The sequence below is a fragment of the Macaca fascicularis genome, chromosome 4, assembly GCF_037993035.2.
Source record: "Macaca fascicularis isolate 582-1 chromosome 4, T2T-MFA8v1.1".
Lineage (NCBI taxonomy): Eukaryota > Metazoa > Chordata > Mammalia > Primates > Cercopithecidae > Macaca > Macaca fascicularis.
Genome location: NC_088378.1, coordinates 146,414,431 through 146,431,301, shown reverse-complemented (window position 1 = coordinate 146,431,301; position 16,871 = coordinate 146,414,431). Strand labels below are relative to the sequence as shown.

The window sequence follows — 16,871 nt, the reverse complement described above, 5'->3', positions numbered from 1 at the left end:
AACTGCTGAGAAATAAGGCTCAACACCATTGGCTGGTTCACTCACACCCGGCCAATCCTGGACTCTAAACTCTTTAAGGAAATCTTGAGGCTGGGGAAGCCCAGTGGTCCAGATCTCGGTTCCTGCATCTCCAGACATGGCGACCTAGGGGAAGGGGAAGTACAATTTTTTCTCCTCTTTTGGGACGGTTTGCGTCTAGTAGTGCCTGTGCCCCTGGGCAGCTTGGAGAGAAGAGGGGCGACTGGAAAATCGTCATTTCAGAACCAGAGGAGAAAAGAAAACGCAACGTTAATTCTAGAAGGTAGGAAAGGGAAGGAAGGCGCTACAGCTCCGGGGTGGGCACAGTAGGTGTGAGAAGCGGAATCTGCTGTGGACACGAGACGGGGTTCTGGGAGAGGGGAAGGCCACCGGTGGGGGATCGCGGCCTCGCCTGGCTTTACCTCAGGCTGCCCGGCCTGAGTCTCGGGAAGGGGAAGTGAAGGGAGGAGGGTGTGATAGAATCCAGCGACAACTGAAGAAACCGGGCTCTGGCCAGAGAAGTGAGCCGAGGAGGGCGGAAAAGGGCCCATTTATCTTTGTACTCATGGCTTACTTCATGGAATGTTTAAGGAATCCCTCTCTCGGGAGATACCTGAGCCTTCGGATGCAGGGGACTCCATGACTTTGGGGCACTGATGAGACCTACTTGAGTAACGGGAGAGGTTGGGCCCGACCAGCACTGAGGTGCCAAGACTCCTAGGCTGATTCTCCTCTGTAACCCTAGGCCTCCCGTCCCTGCCTGCCCTGGGTGCTCATGGAACCAGCTGCTGCCCTGCACTTCTCCCTGCCAGCCTCCCTCATCCTCCTCCTCCTTCTCCGACTGTGTGCACTGGTCTCAGGTAGCGATGTGTCCCACTTGCTGCTGTCACCTATCAGAAAGGAACATCAACCCTGTGGTCTGCAAAGGGAAAGAAAGAAAGGATTGTGGAGTTGCTGACTTATCCTTTCATTCTGGTCATGTTCACTGAATTTATACCAGCACTGTCCAAAAGAAACACAGCGAGGCACAAAGGCCAAGTGCATGTACAGTTGCAAATTTTCAAAAAAGAATTAAATTTTACTTTTTATTTTAAAAAGTAAAAAGAAACATGAAATAAATCTGTATACTATGTTGTGTTTCGCCCCAAATAATCAAATATGAATATTTAAATAGTTAATACACCGTATTACCAATAAGATAGTCAATATTTTGAAATTTTAAATCTTCACAATCCTGTGTATGGTTTATACTTAGAGCTCATTTCAGTTGGAACTAGCTAGTGGGTAGGTGCTCTATTGCACGGCTCAAGTTTACACTACATTCAGGCACAGCGCTAGATTGGGGAATGGAGGAAAAACCCCTCAAGGGCACAGGGTGTACAGAGGGTGCTCAGGGCGGGCTCCCCAGGGTTTCCTTCATGAAGCAGAAGCACATTTTATAGTTACTGCTCCCAGGGGTGCTGTCGACTACCCACAGCTACTGGTCCCCAGATTTCTCAGCCCAAAGAGACCATATGGCCATGGAAAAAATATGTTTGTCCCTGGAATATCTGCTTCCTTTCTTGCCTTAGAGATGTGATGGCTGGTGTCTTTGTCTGACTCTACCCCTTTGTTGAACAGCCCAGTTTATTGTGGTAGGGCCAACTGATCCCATCCTGGCCACGGTCGGAGAAAACACTACGTTACGCTGCCATCTGTCACCCGAGAAAAATGCTGAGGACATGGAGGTGCGGTGGTTCCGGTCTCAGTTCTTCCCCGCAGTGTTTGTGTATAAGGGTGGAAGAGAGAGAACAGAGGAGCAGATGGAGGAGTACCGAGGAAGAACCACCTTTGTGAGCAAAGACATCAGCAGGGGCAGCGTGGCCCTGGTCATACACAACGTCACAGCCCAAGAGAACGGCACCTACCGCTGTTACTTCCAAGAAGGCAGGTCCTACGATGAGGCCATCCTGCACCTCGTGGTGGCAGGTGCGTTGCTTCATTTTGCTTTGTTGCTTTGGCACAGTGTGACTCTGGGGAAAGTATGTCTCCTAACCTCAGGCGCATTGCAGACCAGCAAATTTTTGTCTGGAATCCCCTTTCCACAGGGAGATACCACAGGGACACTCTTCCTGTGGAAACGGAATTCCAGGGAAAAATCCTTGCTCCTGCACAAGGGCCGCACGAGAGGGTTTGCCCTGCTAAGGCAATGGCTTCACTTCTTGAGAAGCACACGCAGAATTCAGCTGAGGCCATGAGCAGGGGAAAATGGTCAGTCTCGGAAGAGAAGTCTTATGCCTGTCTTACCATTGAGCTGTGCACTTCTTTTGTTTTTTTTTTTTTTTTTTTTTTTCTTTTTGAAACAGAGTCTTGCTCTATTGCACCCTTGCTGGCACGATCTCATCTCACTGCAACCTCTACTTCCCAGGTTGCACTTCTGAGAGTGAGAGGAGACACTGTCAATAATTGTTCCAAGACAACTGGAATAAACAACAATTACCCAGAGAACTGCAACATATCAAATCTTATTTCTTGATAAATATTAACCTTTGACTTCTTTCCCAAAATGCTGATTGCAGAGAGATTGACTTATTGTAAATAGATGGTTTCATTAAAGCAAGACAAAATACAGAAGCAAAATTATATATAGTTCCTGCTAACTCCATAGAGAAAGAGTACAAAGTTCACTGGGAGGTAATAGGGAAGCCTTCAACGTAAAAATGCATTTACTGAGATTTCTAGGAGTTTGTTAAAATGACATTAAGTGATTAATTCAATTTGGGGTTAGTGTATTATGCTTTAAAATGTATATTTGGGCTGGGCGCAGTAGCTCACACCTGTAATAAGAGCACTTTGGGAGGCAGAGGCAGGTGGATTTCTTGAGGCCAGGATTTCGAGACCAGCCTGGCCAACATGGTGCAACCCCATGTCTACTAAAAATACAAAGACATTAGCCAGGCTTTGTGGAGTGTGCCTGTAATCTCAACTTCTTGGGAGCCTGAGGCATTAGAATTGCTTGAACCCAGAAGGCAGAGGTTGCAGGGAGACGAGATCTTACCACATCACTCCAGCCTGGGCGACAGAGCAAGACTCTGTATCAAAAATTAAACAACAACAACAAACAGATATATTTGAGGACTGAAAAAGCCTTTCGGGTGCAGGAATCTGTGGTGGCATTTCACTCCATCAGACCAGAGGATGTGAGGACTAAGGAATTGGGTCCTTCCCTGGGGGCCTCAAATCGTAACAGGTAGGAGAACCCATCTTTGCTACACACAAAGGCAACCTTGCATCTGATTAAAACAGAATATCATGGAGGGAAGGTTTCTTGACACTGCATCCTCACTGTGTTCATAACAGCACTCCAGGGTTGACCAGTTATGGTTTCTGTGCGGCAGGAATCTGCCATTCTTTGCCTGTAAAACTGACACTGGCCTGGCCTTCCCCACTCTGAATTGGGTTGCGTAGGACTTTTTGTTGGTTTGTTTACTGTATTCTCTTTGTTAGGTTGGTTGGTGACTGATTTTGCCCTTAAATCTGTTTTGTCATGCTTCCTGTGTTGAACCTCATGGAATGTTTTGAAGAACTTTGTTTTCCAATTTGCTGAGTTATTTTAATTCTTATTCTACTGAGCCTTTAAATGTACAAGTAGTTTTTTCTCTTGATAAAAATTAAAGTGATCCTGGGCCTGGTGCGGTGACTCTTGCCTGGAACCCTAGCACTTTGGGAGGCCAAGGCGGGTGGGTCACCTGAGGTCAGGAGCTCGAGACCAGCCTGGCCAATATGGTGAAACCCCTTCTCTACTAAAACTACAAAAATTATCCAGCCATGCTGGCACATGTCTGTAGTCCCAGCTACTTGGGAGGCTGAGGCCAGAGAATCACTTGAACTCTGGTGGCCTAGGTTACAGTGAGCCAAGATTCTACCATTTCACTGTAGCCTGGGCTACACAGCAAGACTTTGTCTAAAAAAAAAAAAAAAATTAAAATAAGCCTGGGCAACATGGCAAAAATCCAGTCTCTACAAAAAGATACCAAAAAAATAGCTGGGCATAGTGACACATGCCTGTAGTCTCAGCTACTTGGGAGGCTGAGGTGGGAGGATCACCTGAGCCTCAGAAGTTGAGGATGCAGTGAGCTATGATCATGCCTCTGCACTGCAGCCGAGGTGATAGAGTCAGACCGTGTCAAAAAAAAATTTTTATTATTAAATTGAGCCAACACACCAGACTTAAGTTATCGGTTTCATTTCTTGTCTTTGGTAAAATTCTTTGGGAGACTTTACAAAAGAATTACTCAGAAGAAGTTTAGATGGTCACACATGGCTGAAAGGTCTCCCAGGACCACGCTTTTGCAGCTCTTTCATACCCAGTGTTCACTCTTATGGAAGATTCATTTAAAGATGGATTATAGTTAGGGCGAGTCTAGTTTCTTAGAATTTTTGGTGATAATCTCTGATATTGAAAAGGTAGTATGGTTATCTTAGTCCCTGGATTATCCAGATCTTTCTAATAAGTTGATGTTCTCAAAGTACTATAAGAAAATCACCCAGCCTGGGCAACATGTTAGCCAAGAATGGTGGAACATGCCTGTAATCCTAGTGAGTTGGGAGACTGAAGCGGGAGGATCTCTTGAGCCCAGGAGTACAAGGCACAGCGAGCTATGATTTTGCCACTGTGCTCCAACCTGGACAATAGAGCTCAAACCCTGTCTCTAAAAAAGAAAAGCAATACTGCCTAATGGATGGAGCCTCTGGGAGGTAAATAGTGTGAATTAGGATTAGAGTTGGCTTTGCGGGCTAGATCTGTCAAGTCTCCTAAAAACCATCACCTCCTATGGGTGGTAGAGAACGGTGGTTATGTGAAGTTCTGAACTAGACAGAAGGGTCAGCGACTTTGGATCAAAAGGTTTCTTAGGATTCTGCCCTCCTGGCAGACTTTTGTCCTTCTCGAAGCTTCTGGAAGCTAAGGTCTACTGAGAAGTCGTCCCAGAAGCAGAAAGTGAAATCCAAAACCTGCCTGTTTGAAGTTGGAGTCGACACACCCATCTTGAAGTGAGAAAATTAGTCTGGCAGGATAAATTGAATAAGCATTTATAGCAGACAGATAGATGTTTGGTGCTGTGATGGGGTCTGTACGTGGACCACAAAGAAACAGGGCCCATTGGTCTCCTGGTGTTCTCTAACATCAACGTTCTTTCTTCCTTACCCTCCTCCTTTTTTTCCTCCTTCCTATTTCTTGCTTCCTACCTCCCTCTTTCACCTTTACTTTCTAGTTTCACAGAAGAGATGCAATAGGCACAGAAGAGATGCAAAAGGCACTGACTTTTGTCTGAACTCTGGTATCTCTCCACAGGACTGGGCTCTAAGCCCCTCATTGAAATGAGGGGCCACGAGGACGGAGGCATCCGGCTGGAGTGCATATCTAGAGGGTGGTACCCAAAGCCCCTCACAGTGTGGAGGGACCCCTACGGTGGGATTGTGCCTGCCCTGAAGGAGGTCGTGACCCCTGACACAGACGGCCTCTTCATGGTCACCACAGCTGTGATCATCAGAGATAAGTCGATGAGGAACATGTCCTGCTCTATCAATGACACTCTGCTCAGCCAGAAGAAAGAAAGTGTCATTTTTATTCCAGGTTAGTTCTCTGCCCTCTGAGACTCATTGGGTGCATGGGGATCCTCAGCACACAGATGGAGCCCAGAGCAGGGATGGGGGCAGCAGTGTGGGTGGAATGGTCCTGGGCCCTGAGGACCAGGAGTCTGCAGCTGAGCTGAGGCCTCTCTGCTTCTCAAAAGGAGATTCAAAGAGTCCCAAAACTCAGGAGTAGGAGCCTCTTCTCTGAGGGTGAACCTGGTTTGTTGTTGTTGTTGTTGTTGTTGTTGTTGTATTTCCCCCGATAAGGTCCTCACACTGTGGCAACTGTTTTTTTTTAAGACCAGTTCTCTCTCTGTCACACAGGCTAGCGTGCAGTGGCACAATCTTGGCTCACTGCAACCTCTGCCTCCCGGGTTCAAGCAATTCTCATACCTCAGCCTCCTAAAGGCTAGGAGTATAGGCACGCTCCACCACACCTGACTAATTTTTGTATTTTTAGTAGAGATGGGGATTTCACCTTGTTGACCAGGCTGGTCTCGAACTCCTGACCTCAAGTGATCCACCCTCCTCAGCCTTCCAAAGTGCTGGGATTACAGGCGTGAGCCACCATACCCGGCCAGCAATTTTTAGACATTGAAAACAGCCATAACACATGGAGGGTGGTGTGGATAAGTGACTCTCTACACTTGGTGTTCCTGTATGCTGCAGCCATCCCTTCCTGCGTAGGAGATTTTCCACGGGACAGAGCTGCGGAAATTCCCTATTGACACACACTCATAATTCATTCAACAGATGGTCAAGAAGCATATCATATGTTTAAGACACTGTTCTAGAAACCAAGGGTAAATCATTAAACAAATAACATCAAGAACTCTTCCCTCAAAAAGTGATTAAATAATTAGTTGACCATATATTCTATCAGATGGTGATGAACATCTATAGGAAACATTAAGCAAGGAAGGAATAAAGAGGCAGTGTGAGACATTGCAATTCTTAACAGAATGGTCAGGGAAGAATTCGCTGTAGAGATGGGAATTGAGCCATCCCGTCTGATGGTAAGGAATCATCAGATGCTTAAGAACTGAGCAACCAGCTACAGGAAAAGCATATGCAAAGGACCTGGGGAAGGAACATCTCTGGCAGTTTCCAGGACCCCCAGAAGGCGATGCTGGTGTGGCTGAAATGGAGTGAGTGCAGGAAGTGAGAGGAGATGAATTCACAGAGACAATGAAAACACATTCTACATGGCATTGTAAGCCACAAACAGTCTTTGGTTTTTAGGACAAGTGACGTGGAAAGCATTGGAAGGTTTTGAGCTAAGAATTAACATGATTATACTTAGACTGGTCTGTTGAGAGTAGACTACAGAAGGTGAGGGCAGAATAAGAAGGAGGGCACTGCAGTGTTCCAGGCATGAGTGATGGTAGCTTGAGGCAGGATGGTGGCTGTGCTGACTCAGCATGACAGATTAGCTTTATTCACCCTGGCCCTTCCCATGGTGACTGGTTTGCTACCTCTGGGCCTTGGCCCTGGAAGCCACTGAGGTGTCAGCCAGATCTGAGCCAGCATCACTTTCTCCATCTGAGTTTTCTGAGGGAGAAAGCAACAGAGCAGGTGGCTGAGGAGCCCTTCAGCTGTGCTCCTAAGGGCACTCTTACCCCAGATGTTCTGTTTCAAACTAAGTGGACATTTCTGGCTGCCTTTTCAGAATCCTTTATGCCCAGCATGTCTCCCTGTGTGGTGGCCCTGCCTATCATTGTGGTCTTTCTGATGATAATCATTGCCGTATGCATCTACTGGATCAACAGACTCCAAAAGGAAACAAAGATTCTGTCAGGGGAAAAGGAGTTTGTAGTGGAAACAAGAGAAATTGCTGTAAAGGAACTGGAGAAGGAACGTGTGCAAAAAGAGAAAGAACTTCAAGTAAAAGGTAAAAGAGGCTGAGTATGGTGACTCATGGCTTGAATCCCAGCACTGTAGGAGGCTGAGGCAGGCAGATCACCTGAGCCCTGGATTTCGAGACCAGCCTGGGCAATAAAGTGAGACCCCGTTTAATTAAAAAAAAAAAAAGTAGAAGAGTAGGAGGACAGTTCAGCACCATAGAAAAGACACAACTCTCCCAGGTACCAGCATATGGAAGAGAGAGGAAATGCACAGCAGCAGTAGCAAGGACTTGGAACTCTGACGTCCTTGGAATGAATCTCTCAGAGCTTTTGTTCTTTCACTCTGCCCGCCTTGCATCCATTCATCTGGCTACATGAAGTACTACATGGTTGAGCAAAAGCAAGTATAACAATGTACCGGCACTACCCAGCCACCTGATCACATATCATTTCTGGTTTCTGACAGTGCCCTAGGCATGAGGCAAGGGAGATGTTGCTGTTCATAGAAAGGACAGTTCCTGTTTACTATAAACCCAACTTCTTTTAGTTCTTCTGTGGAAGACATGATTTTCTTTCTGTTTGTTTTTCAGAGCAACTTCAAGAAGAATTGCGTAAGTTTAGCCTTTCCTGAACTAATCCATATACAATTTGAGTTCTGCTCAGTTAGCAACATCTCATGACATTCGCCTCTGTCTGTCCCTTGCAGGATGGAGAAGAACAGTCTTACATGCTGGTGAGTGCCTCTGATGTTCCCTTAGATCTCAGCTTTCTCCTGCCAGCCAGCTAACAGGACTCCTTAGAGGAGATGGGCAAGGGGACCAGGGCTAGGCAGGGACAGCAGGGAGCTGGGGTCAGTTCATCAACAGTGTCCCAGCAATGATGCATCATGGCTCTTCTGTGAGGGAATCCTGACATCTCTCAATCCACCTTATGGTTTACATCCCAGGATCCTTTCTCTTTTGGAATAATTTAATACATGATTACCAGAAGTGTCACATATATAGTAGAGTTACGTTTCAGTAGTTGTTGCTCTTTGATCCTGGATAAATTTGAAAATAGACATTGCTGTCTTAGCAGCTTATATCCTGGGGATAGTGTAGACTGTGCTAAGTTGCAGACCCATGTGGGGAAGAGGCCATGAGGGTCCCTAGTAAGCCTGACCTAAGGGTGTACCAGTATGTGGCCAGAAATGCCTTCTGCTCCTAAGAGAACACTGATACTTTGTGTACAGACTGCCGGGGGAGGGGGTTCAGGTGAGTGGAAGAGCACAGAACCCAATTGCCCACTCTCAGTGAGCACTTTTCATCTTGTGATTCATCCCCTCTGCCCATAAGCACCACAGAATCCAGGCTTTACCAGATGCTATGGCACATGGACCTTTCCTCTTTAGGTGAATTTCAGAATTGCCACTGTCAATGTGGAATAAAATAGCAAATTGTCACAGCCGGACCTATTAACTTGGGGAATGGAGGAAATCATTTTAACACAATAGAAAGGTAGACTGAATAAGTAAGATTAAATACAGATGGGAGAGGCCTGCAGAATGCCCAGTATCCGGAGCATTTCTTATACCTACAGAAGTGATACCTGAAAACATCAGACCCACACTGTTGAAGCAAAACTGGATGGGAATAGTTCCTCCCCACATTTGCCTACAGATCTCTCAGGAAGCAGGTTTTCTTTTGGGGACATTTATTCTCCTTTATTTTTTGAAGGGTGCCCTTGTCAGTCATTTAAGTCAGTTGTGATCTGGTAAAAGGAACACATAGGACCAATGAAGAGACCCTTTACCCTCCGGGATAGTGTAAAGGGAAACACTCACCTTACCTGATCCACTGGGGAGAGGAGGAGCAGAACATAAAGCCTCTGTGCTGGTTTGAGCCAAGTTGGAAAGTTTCTAACTAAAGAAAATCCAGAGATCATAGGTCTTTGTTTTGGGTTGTTTTTTTTTTTCTCTCTCTCTCGAGATGATATCTCGCTCTGTCACCCAGGCTGGAGTGCCGAGGCACAATCTGGACTCACTGCAACCTCTGCCTCCTGGGTTCAAGCAATGCTTGTGCCTCAGCCTCCTGACTAGCTGGGATTAGAGGCGTGCACCACCATGCCGGGCTAATTTTTGTAATTTTAGTAGAGATGGGGTTTCACCATGTTGTCAGGCTGGTCCCGAACTCCTGACCTCAGGTGATCCACTCGCCTCGGCCTCCCAAAGTTCTGGGATTACAGGCGTGAGTCACCGTGCCCGGCCAGAGATCCTATGTCTTGAATAGAAAAGGGAACACATCTTAGAATGCTGAGAGAAAGTAAGAATGATTAATTTTGCCTCATTTGCTAAACTGTCTGGATTTCTTAGAGCTCCAATTCTTCTCAAACTGAGGGAACTGCTGGAGAGATAGAAGGGCAGCTTCAGTAATTCTCAGTGTGTGAGCTGCCTAGGATCAGAGAGCCTTCATGGAAGTGGCCACTACCTGGGGATCCCCCCACAGATATCTGAGACCTCTCTGGGGATCAGGAACCACACAATCCCCAGGGTTCCTGAGACCCTAGGCCTAAACCTGAAACTTCCTCTGCAGTCGATGTGGTCCTGGATCCAGACACTGCTCATCCTGATCTCTTGCTGTCAGAGGACCGGAGAAGTGTGCGAAGGTGCCCCCTCAGGCACCTAGGGGAGAGCGTGCCTGACAACCCAGAGAGATTCGACAGTGAGCCTTGTGTCCTGGGCCGGGAGAGCTTCGCTTCAGGGAAACATTACTGGGAGGTGGAGGTGGAAAACGTGATTGAGTGGACTGTGGGGGTCTGCAGAGACAGTGTTGAGAGGAAAGAGGAGGTCCTGCTGCTTCCTCAGAATGGCTTCTGGACCTTGGACATGCATAAAGGGCAATACCGGGCCCTGTCCTCACCTAAGAGGATTCTCCCTTTGAAGGAGTCCCTTTGCCGTGTGGGCGTCTTCCTGGACTATGAAGCAGGAGATGTCTCCTTCTACAACATGAGGGACAGATCGCACATCTACACATGTCCCCGTTCAGCCTTTTCCGTGCCTGTGAGGCCCTTCTTCAGGATAGGGTCTGATGACCGCCCCATCTTCATCTGTCCCGCACTCATAGGAGCCAATGGGATCACAGTGCCTGAAGAGGGCCTGACACTTCACAGAGTGAGGACCAATCAGAGCCTGTAGAATCAATTCCCTGGTCTCACAGCCGTGCAGATAAGCCCTGGTCATCTCAGCAGCCACTGCATAATGTTGTTGGTGGAAGACACGCCCTCCTCCCCTCTGGTCACGTCCCAGGTGGAAGACACGCCCTTCTCCCCTCTGGTAAGAGAACAGCTTCCAGCTGCCTCTTTGACACCCACTCCAGCCCTCAGCCCCAGTTTTCTCCTCCTCACTAGGCTGTGGCTTCAGTAGTTCCTTTGGTTGTAACTATGGGACGGGATCCACGCATAGGGAACTAGTTGTTTCATAGCTCCCAGCCAAGAAAAAAGTGTGAGAAGTTGATGGGCAGCAAACCTGCTGTTTAACATCAGGGTGACCACACTGAGTCCAGTATGCCAGTTGGCACCAGATGATATGGACTTGGAATGAGGCCAACAGGGTTCATCAGGATGTAAGAGGAGAGAGGAATCCACAGGACCACCAGAGAGGAGAGGGAACCAGATCTGCAGGTCAGAGATAGAGGAAGTGGAACCAGAGAACTGGGAGGGACCAAGGTTGTAAGGGTGGCTAAGTCCCACCATAACATCCAAGGGAACCTGGGAAATGATGGCTCATTTCCACCCAACCCCAGGATTTCCAGAGCACACAGCCACAGGCCTGGACCTGGGACAAAGATGAATGAAGAACATGGACTCATGTGGATGTGGTTTGGCTCAGGTGTCTCTGCAGTTGGCAAGGAGTCAGTACTCAGTCCCTGAGTGTGGGTGAAGTTTGAAGTCTTGGCTGAGCTGAGGAGTAATGGACCAGGTCTACCTCAGCATTCAGGTTCAATGGGGACACCAGTGGCTTCAAACTTCCTGGTCTCATGATGTCTTTAGACACCTTACAAATGATGGAGGATTCCAAAGAGTTTTTGTTTATTTGAGTTAATATTTGTTGGTATTTAAGGCATTAGAGAATGAAACTAAGAAATGTTGTAATTTATTACCTTTACAACAGTTATTTATATTATATACATTTACAACGTTTATTAATTTATATTAAAGTAACATGAATAAGCCAACTCTAGGTTAATATAAGTAGAATGTTTGTGAAAAAATAAGTAAGGTATCCAAAGCAAAATAAATTTTATTGAGAAGTGTGGCATTGATTAACTTTTTTCAAATCTAATGTGTGGCTTAAAAGAATATGACTGGATTCTCATATCTGCCTTTATACTCACTCTGTTGAGATATCATAGACTATATAGGCTCAAAAAAACTTTATCCTAGTGACAGAATGAGATTAAAAACCACAAACTGTGTTTTATTATTAATATGAAAATAAGATTATTAACCTTGCAGGCCCCTTAAAACAGTTTTGGCCAACTAAGTGAGACCTTGTCTCTACCAAAAACAAACAAACAAAAAATTAGGTGTGGTAGCGCACACCTGTAGTCCTTGCTTCAGGAGACTAAAATGGAGGATTGCTTGAGCCAAGAATTGGAGTTTGCAGTGAGCTGTGAGCTTGCCATTGCACTCCAGCCTCAGCAACAGAGGGAGACTCTGTCTCAAAAAAAACAAAAAACGCGTCAGGCACGGTGGCTCATGCCTGTAATCCTAGCACTTTGGGAAGCCGAGGAGGGTGGATCACCTGAGGTCAGGAGTTCAAGACCAGCCTGGTCAACATGGCAAAACCCCGTCTCACTAACAATACAAAAATTAGCCAGGCACGGTGGTGGTCGCCTATAATCCCAGCTACTCAGGAGGCTGAGACGGAATCCTCGAACCCCAGTGGGGCGGAGGTTGCAGTGAGCCAAGATTGCGCTACTTCACTCCAGCCTGGGTGAAAGAGTGAAACTCACGTCTCAAACAAAGGTCGGGGGACAAAAACGTATGTCAGAGACCCTCCACCCCACCCCAGGAATCCTCAAACCATATTTGGGAGTTGGGATAGAGGATTTGGGAAATAAATCAATGTGATGGTTAATTTTAGGTGTCGACTGGGTTAAGGAATACTAGACAACTGATGGAGCATTATTTCTGGATGTATCTCTGAGGGTGTTTTCAGGGGAGACTGGTATGCGAGTCAGTGGACTGAGTGGAAAAGATCTGCCATCAATATCTTTGGGCACCTTCCAATCAGCTGTGGGACCAACAGAGCAAAAGGCAGAGGATAGGTAATCTCTCTCTCTCTCTCTCTCTCTCTCTCTCTCTCTCTCTGGAACACTCTTCTCTTGCTCTTCAATATCACAACTCCAGAGTCTCCAGCCTCTGGTCTTTGAGACTTACACCAGTGGCCCTGAGGTGGCAGAGTGAGAATCTGTCAAAAAAGAAAAGAGGGAAGGAAGGAAGGAAGGAGGGAGGGAGGGAAGGAGGGAGGAAGGAAGAAAAAGTAACTGGAAAGATGGAGTTGTGAATTTCTGAGATGGGGAAATGGAGAGACAAGGAGCAAGATGGGGGTGGTGCAGAACCAAAGGTTTAGTTGTGGATACATTAAGGTTGAGGAGGCTATTAGAGATGCACATGGAGATGCAGAGTAGTCCATTGAATAACCAGGAGTCCAGGTGAGACCTCAAGGCTGGAGATAGAAATTCCATACTCAACTTTCCTATGTGTTTGAAGAGTTTCATGATAAACTGTAGTGGGTAGAGGGAAGAATTGCAGTTTGTTATTAATAACAGAGTCCTGAATACCATTGGCTTTGACAAAATGAGGACCGCTTTTCATGTCAATAAATATGGATGGTGGCCATCAAGGGCTGATCTGAGAACTTGAAATGTCATACATGCCCCAGCTTAGTTCTGTCTTTATTTTCTTCTGTCTTAGCATGTGGCTTGCATCTTCAGTGTTGCCTCATGGTCACAAAAGGGCTGCCCAACTCCAAAGTCCATATTCTACATAAGAGGAAGTAGAACATAGGGGGAGTGTAAGGGTCTACCAGCTGTTTTAGCCTCCCCTTAAATAATCTCTCTGATAAACAAAACTTCCACCCTCAAGCAATTGGCTCAAACCTAGTCCCTTGGCCTGCCCTGTCTACAAATGAGATGGATACCTTGCAATAAGAAAATGGGATTTTATTACTGAGAAAAGTGGATCTGGTATTGAGCAAGCAGCCAGCCAACTCTACCAAGAGCCTCAATTCAAACTGTTGTAGTATCATTTTCTGTCAGTCAAGGTTTCAGCTAAGTCCTAGGGGTTTTCATTACTTTAAGTGTCTGTTTTATGTCATAAACAAATGATAGGCCTTTATATTTTATTTGTGACCCAACTAAAGTTGCAAGTGCTAGTGATGTAGGATTTTTCTTCTTTATCACTTTGCAAGCAGGGGACCTCTGGCCGGCAACACCCCACCCAAGCCTTGCTTGGCTACACTGGCATGCCCCAGCTCACCTGAGTTATAGCGTGTACCCACGTTCGGCAGTTCCTGAGCTCTTGTGCCATGCCCAAGAAGAATGAGGATACACTAGACATTGAAGGGTGAGGAGGGATGAGAAGAATTTTATCAAGCGACTGAACAGCACTCAGTAGAGAGGGGATGCTGGCACCCCTACCCGAAGGCAGGAAAGTTCCCCCTGTGTGGCTGGGTCCAGGCCTGTTTTACGGACTCATAATGGGAAGTGTGTGCTGATTGGTTTGTGAGTATGCAAAAAAGGTTAAAGTGAAGACACCACTCAAAGGTGGCCACAACGCTGTAAAAAACCAATTAGGAAAGGGTGAGTATATGGAAAGTAGTTGAAGAGTGGGGACCAATAAGAGGAAAATGCACCAAACATGAAGACAAGTTCTCAACAAGTTCTCAATCAGGGCTGAGGATTTACCTTGTAGTTTGACTTTCAGGCTTTAAACTGTCTTCAGCTTGGAGGTGGGGTTTCACCAGGGACCCATTGCTACCTGCCTTTGCATCTGACTGCCTCCTGTCTGCTATCACTAGGTCCCAAGGTTTGTAGCAAGGACCCCTTACAAAGACATCCCCCACAGTCTACCCAAAGGTTAACCTCAGAACGTATTTCATTGTCAGAGTGAGAAACAAATACACGTGAAAATACAGTATGGCACAAAAAAGGAGCAAGAGGTGAAGAAAGGCTCAGTCACACCCAAAATAATTTTGTGAAAAATATAAAATATGCAGTTACTGACAGCACTAACTCTGGATACCAGAAAATTCTATAATTCAGTAATGGATCTGAGACCTGAATTTTGGAGGTACTAAAATAGATTCAGTAGATCTAGTTTTCATTCTGTTCATACTTTCATTTGGCTCTGTGGTAAAAGATGGTAATATAAAAAAAAAAAAAAAAGGATGATAATATCCTCTATGTAACAATTACATGCAAGGGGATGTCTGCAAACTGCCACAGTATCATTTTAATTAATACCTATCTTCTCTTCTTAAAATCATTTCATTTTTCCACCCAGTTCTCCTGATATTTCTGTTACGATATGAAAGACAGCTGAATGTGAAGAAACACTGATTTTACACATAACACACACATTAATGATTCAAATAGGTAAACACAGAGAGCTGCACACACTTTGAGAGGTAGGGCTGAAATTTTTCATCGATGTGTACAATTCAATATAGTTTCAGTTTTCATTCTAACCTTCCCCAGTGGCTTCTGCCCAGCAACTGATGAGAAATGGTAACTCTGAGCCAATCAAAACACAAATTCCTACAAAGAGGATTATCTTACTGTTTCTCAGATCGAGTGTACAGCACATGCTTTCTTTTCCTTTATTCTGGATCAGAGAATCTTAACTAAAGCAGAAATAATTGTGTTAAATTAAACTAAATTTGGTATGAGATAATACCTACATTTAGCCTGAGGGATGGCTCCTTACTTGAGCCCTTAAATAATGAACTGCAACCTAACTTAGTATGTAAACTAACTGAAAGCTTAAGGCACAGGAGTATACTTTTGTAACAAATAGCTGAGTCTCAGCCAATCCCAGTAGCCGAACTTCAGTCGGCTCCAGTCAACCCTGCAGCCAGTGATCAGACTATGTTCAAATAAGGCCAACTCTGAGCTGTAACCATTTAAGCTGTTTCTGTATGTCGCTTCCCTTGTGGAATGAGCTTACTGAACCTCTCTGATGGCTTCCTGATCATTCTGATGGTTTGCAAATTGTTCTTTGTTCAAATTAAACTGCTAAATTTAATTTGTCTAAAGTTTTCATTAACAACAGAGAACTATTGATTACCTTTTTTCTGTGGGCTATGATTTTCAGATAGGAATATTAAGGAGTAAGTGGGGAAAATTGCTTAGAGCCAGGGCTGCAAGGCCTGGAAGAAGAGGGACTGAAAAGCTGAGAGGGGAACTGGCACAGAGAAAGGGGTGAGGATGGAGAGGGTAGAATGCATAGGGTGAGGAACTGAAGAGGCTGAGATTTGGCTGAAGAGGGACAACCTGAATGGAGAAACCTTCCAACTGCATGTTCTTAGGAACTAATTACGATCAGAAAGGAGCAAAGACTCTTTCTTTTTTTTTTTCTCGTCAGACAGAGTCTCGCTGTTGCCCAGGCTGGAGTGCAGTGGCACAATCTCGGCTCACTTCAATGTCCGCCTCCCCAGCCAAGCAATTATCTTGTCTCAACCTCCGGAGTAGCTGGGATTACAGGCATACGCCACCACACCTGGCTAATTTGCTGTATTTTTAATAGAGACGGGGTTTCACCATGTTGGCCAGGCTGGTCCTGAACTCCTGACCTCAAGTGATCCGCCCACCTTGGCCTCCCAAAGTGCTGTGATTACAGGTATGAGCCACTGCCCCCAGCCAGGAGAGGAAAAGACTCCTAAAATATCTCCTGGTTATGTTTAGGAATGTATTCCAAAAGGTTCTAAAAAGAGATGTGCCTTAAAGATTCATATGTATATTGTAAATTTTCAACTCCATATTTTCTAGGTGCCCCCAACATCCCCCCAAGAGCCTGTCAACGCCCTGCCCAGGTAACCAAGTATATCAGTGCAACAGGGCCAGTTCCTGCCTTCTTTCCCTTGCCTAACTGTGACTTCCCATCTTTTGATCTTTCTTCCTCTAGTTCACTTCCTTTGTCACTATCTCTGCCACCCACACCCACTTGCCTTAATCACCTTAACAGCAAGTGCTGAATTATTATAAACAAAAGGAGTCTGTCTTTTTAGTGCATGGGTCCCCAAGTATGTATATATGAATATGCAGCGAACTCCATGATACTAAGCTTCACTTAAGGATTTCTCCTACAAGGACTCAGTTGTCATATTTGGAGGCATTTCGTTTCGTTTTGTGAATG

At 45.7% G+C, this 16,871-nt stretch overlaps 1 protein-coding gene across 10 annotated transcripts; it reads left to right on the top strand.

The window, feature by feature from the left end:
- Positions 1-102: 102 nt before the first annotated feature.
- BTN2A1 (butyrophilin subfamily 2 member A1) lies at positions 103-15,761 on the top strand. 10 transcript variants are annotated; one of them, XM_074038692.1, is made up of 8 exons: positions 103-301; positions 764-878; positions 1,639-1,986; positions 5,351-5,632; positions 7,301-7,522; positions 8,066-8,086; positions 8,182-8,208; positions 13,930-15,761. In XM_074038692.1, exons 2-8 carry the CDS (start codon positions 794-796, stop codon positions 14,058-14,060), a joined length of 1,116 nt encoding a protein of 371 aa, XP_073894793.1. In that variant the 5' UTR covers positions 103-301; positions 764-793; the 3' UTR covers positions 14,061-15,761. The 10 variants fall into 10 exon arrangements, with proteins under 10 accessions (XP_073894793.1, XP_073894792.1, XP_073894789.1 ...); XM_074038691.1 differs by having other exon boundaries at positions 13,927-15,761; XM_074038688.1 differs by lacking the exon at positions 13,930-15,761 and adding an exon at positions 10,046-11,766.
- Positions 15,762-16,871: the final 1,110 nt, after the last annotated feature.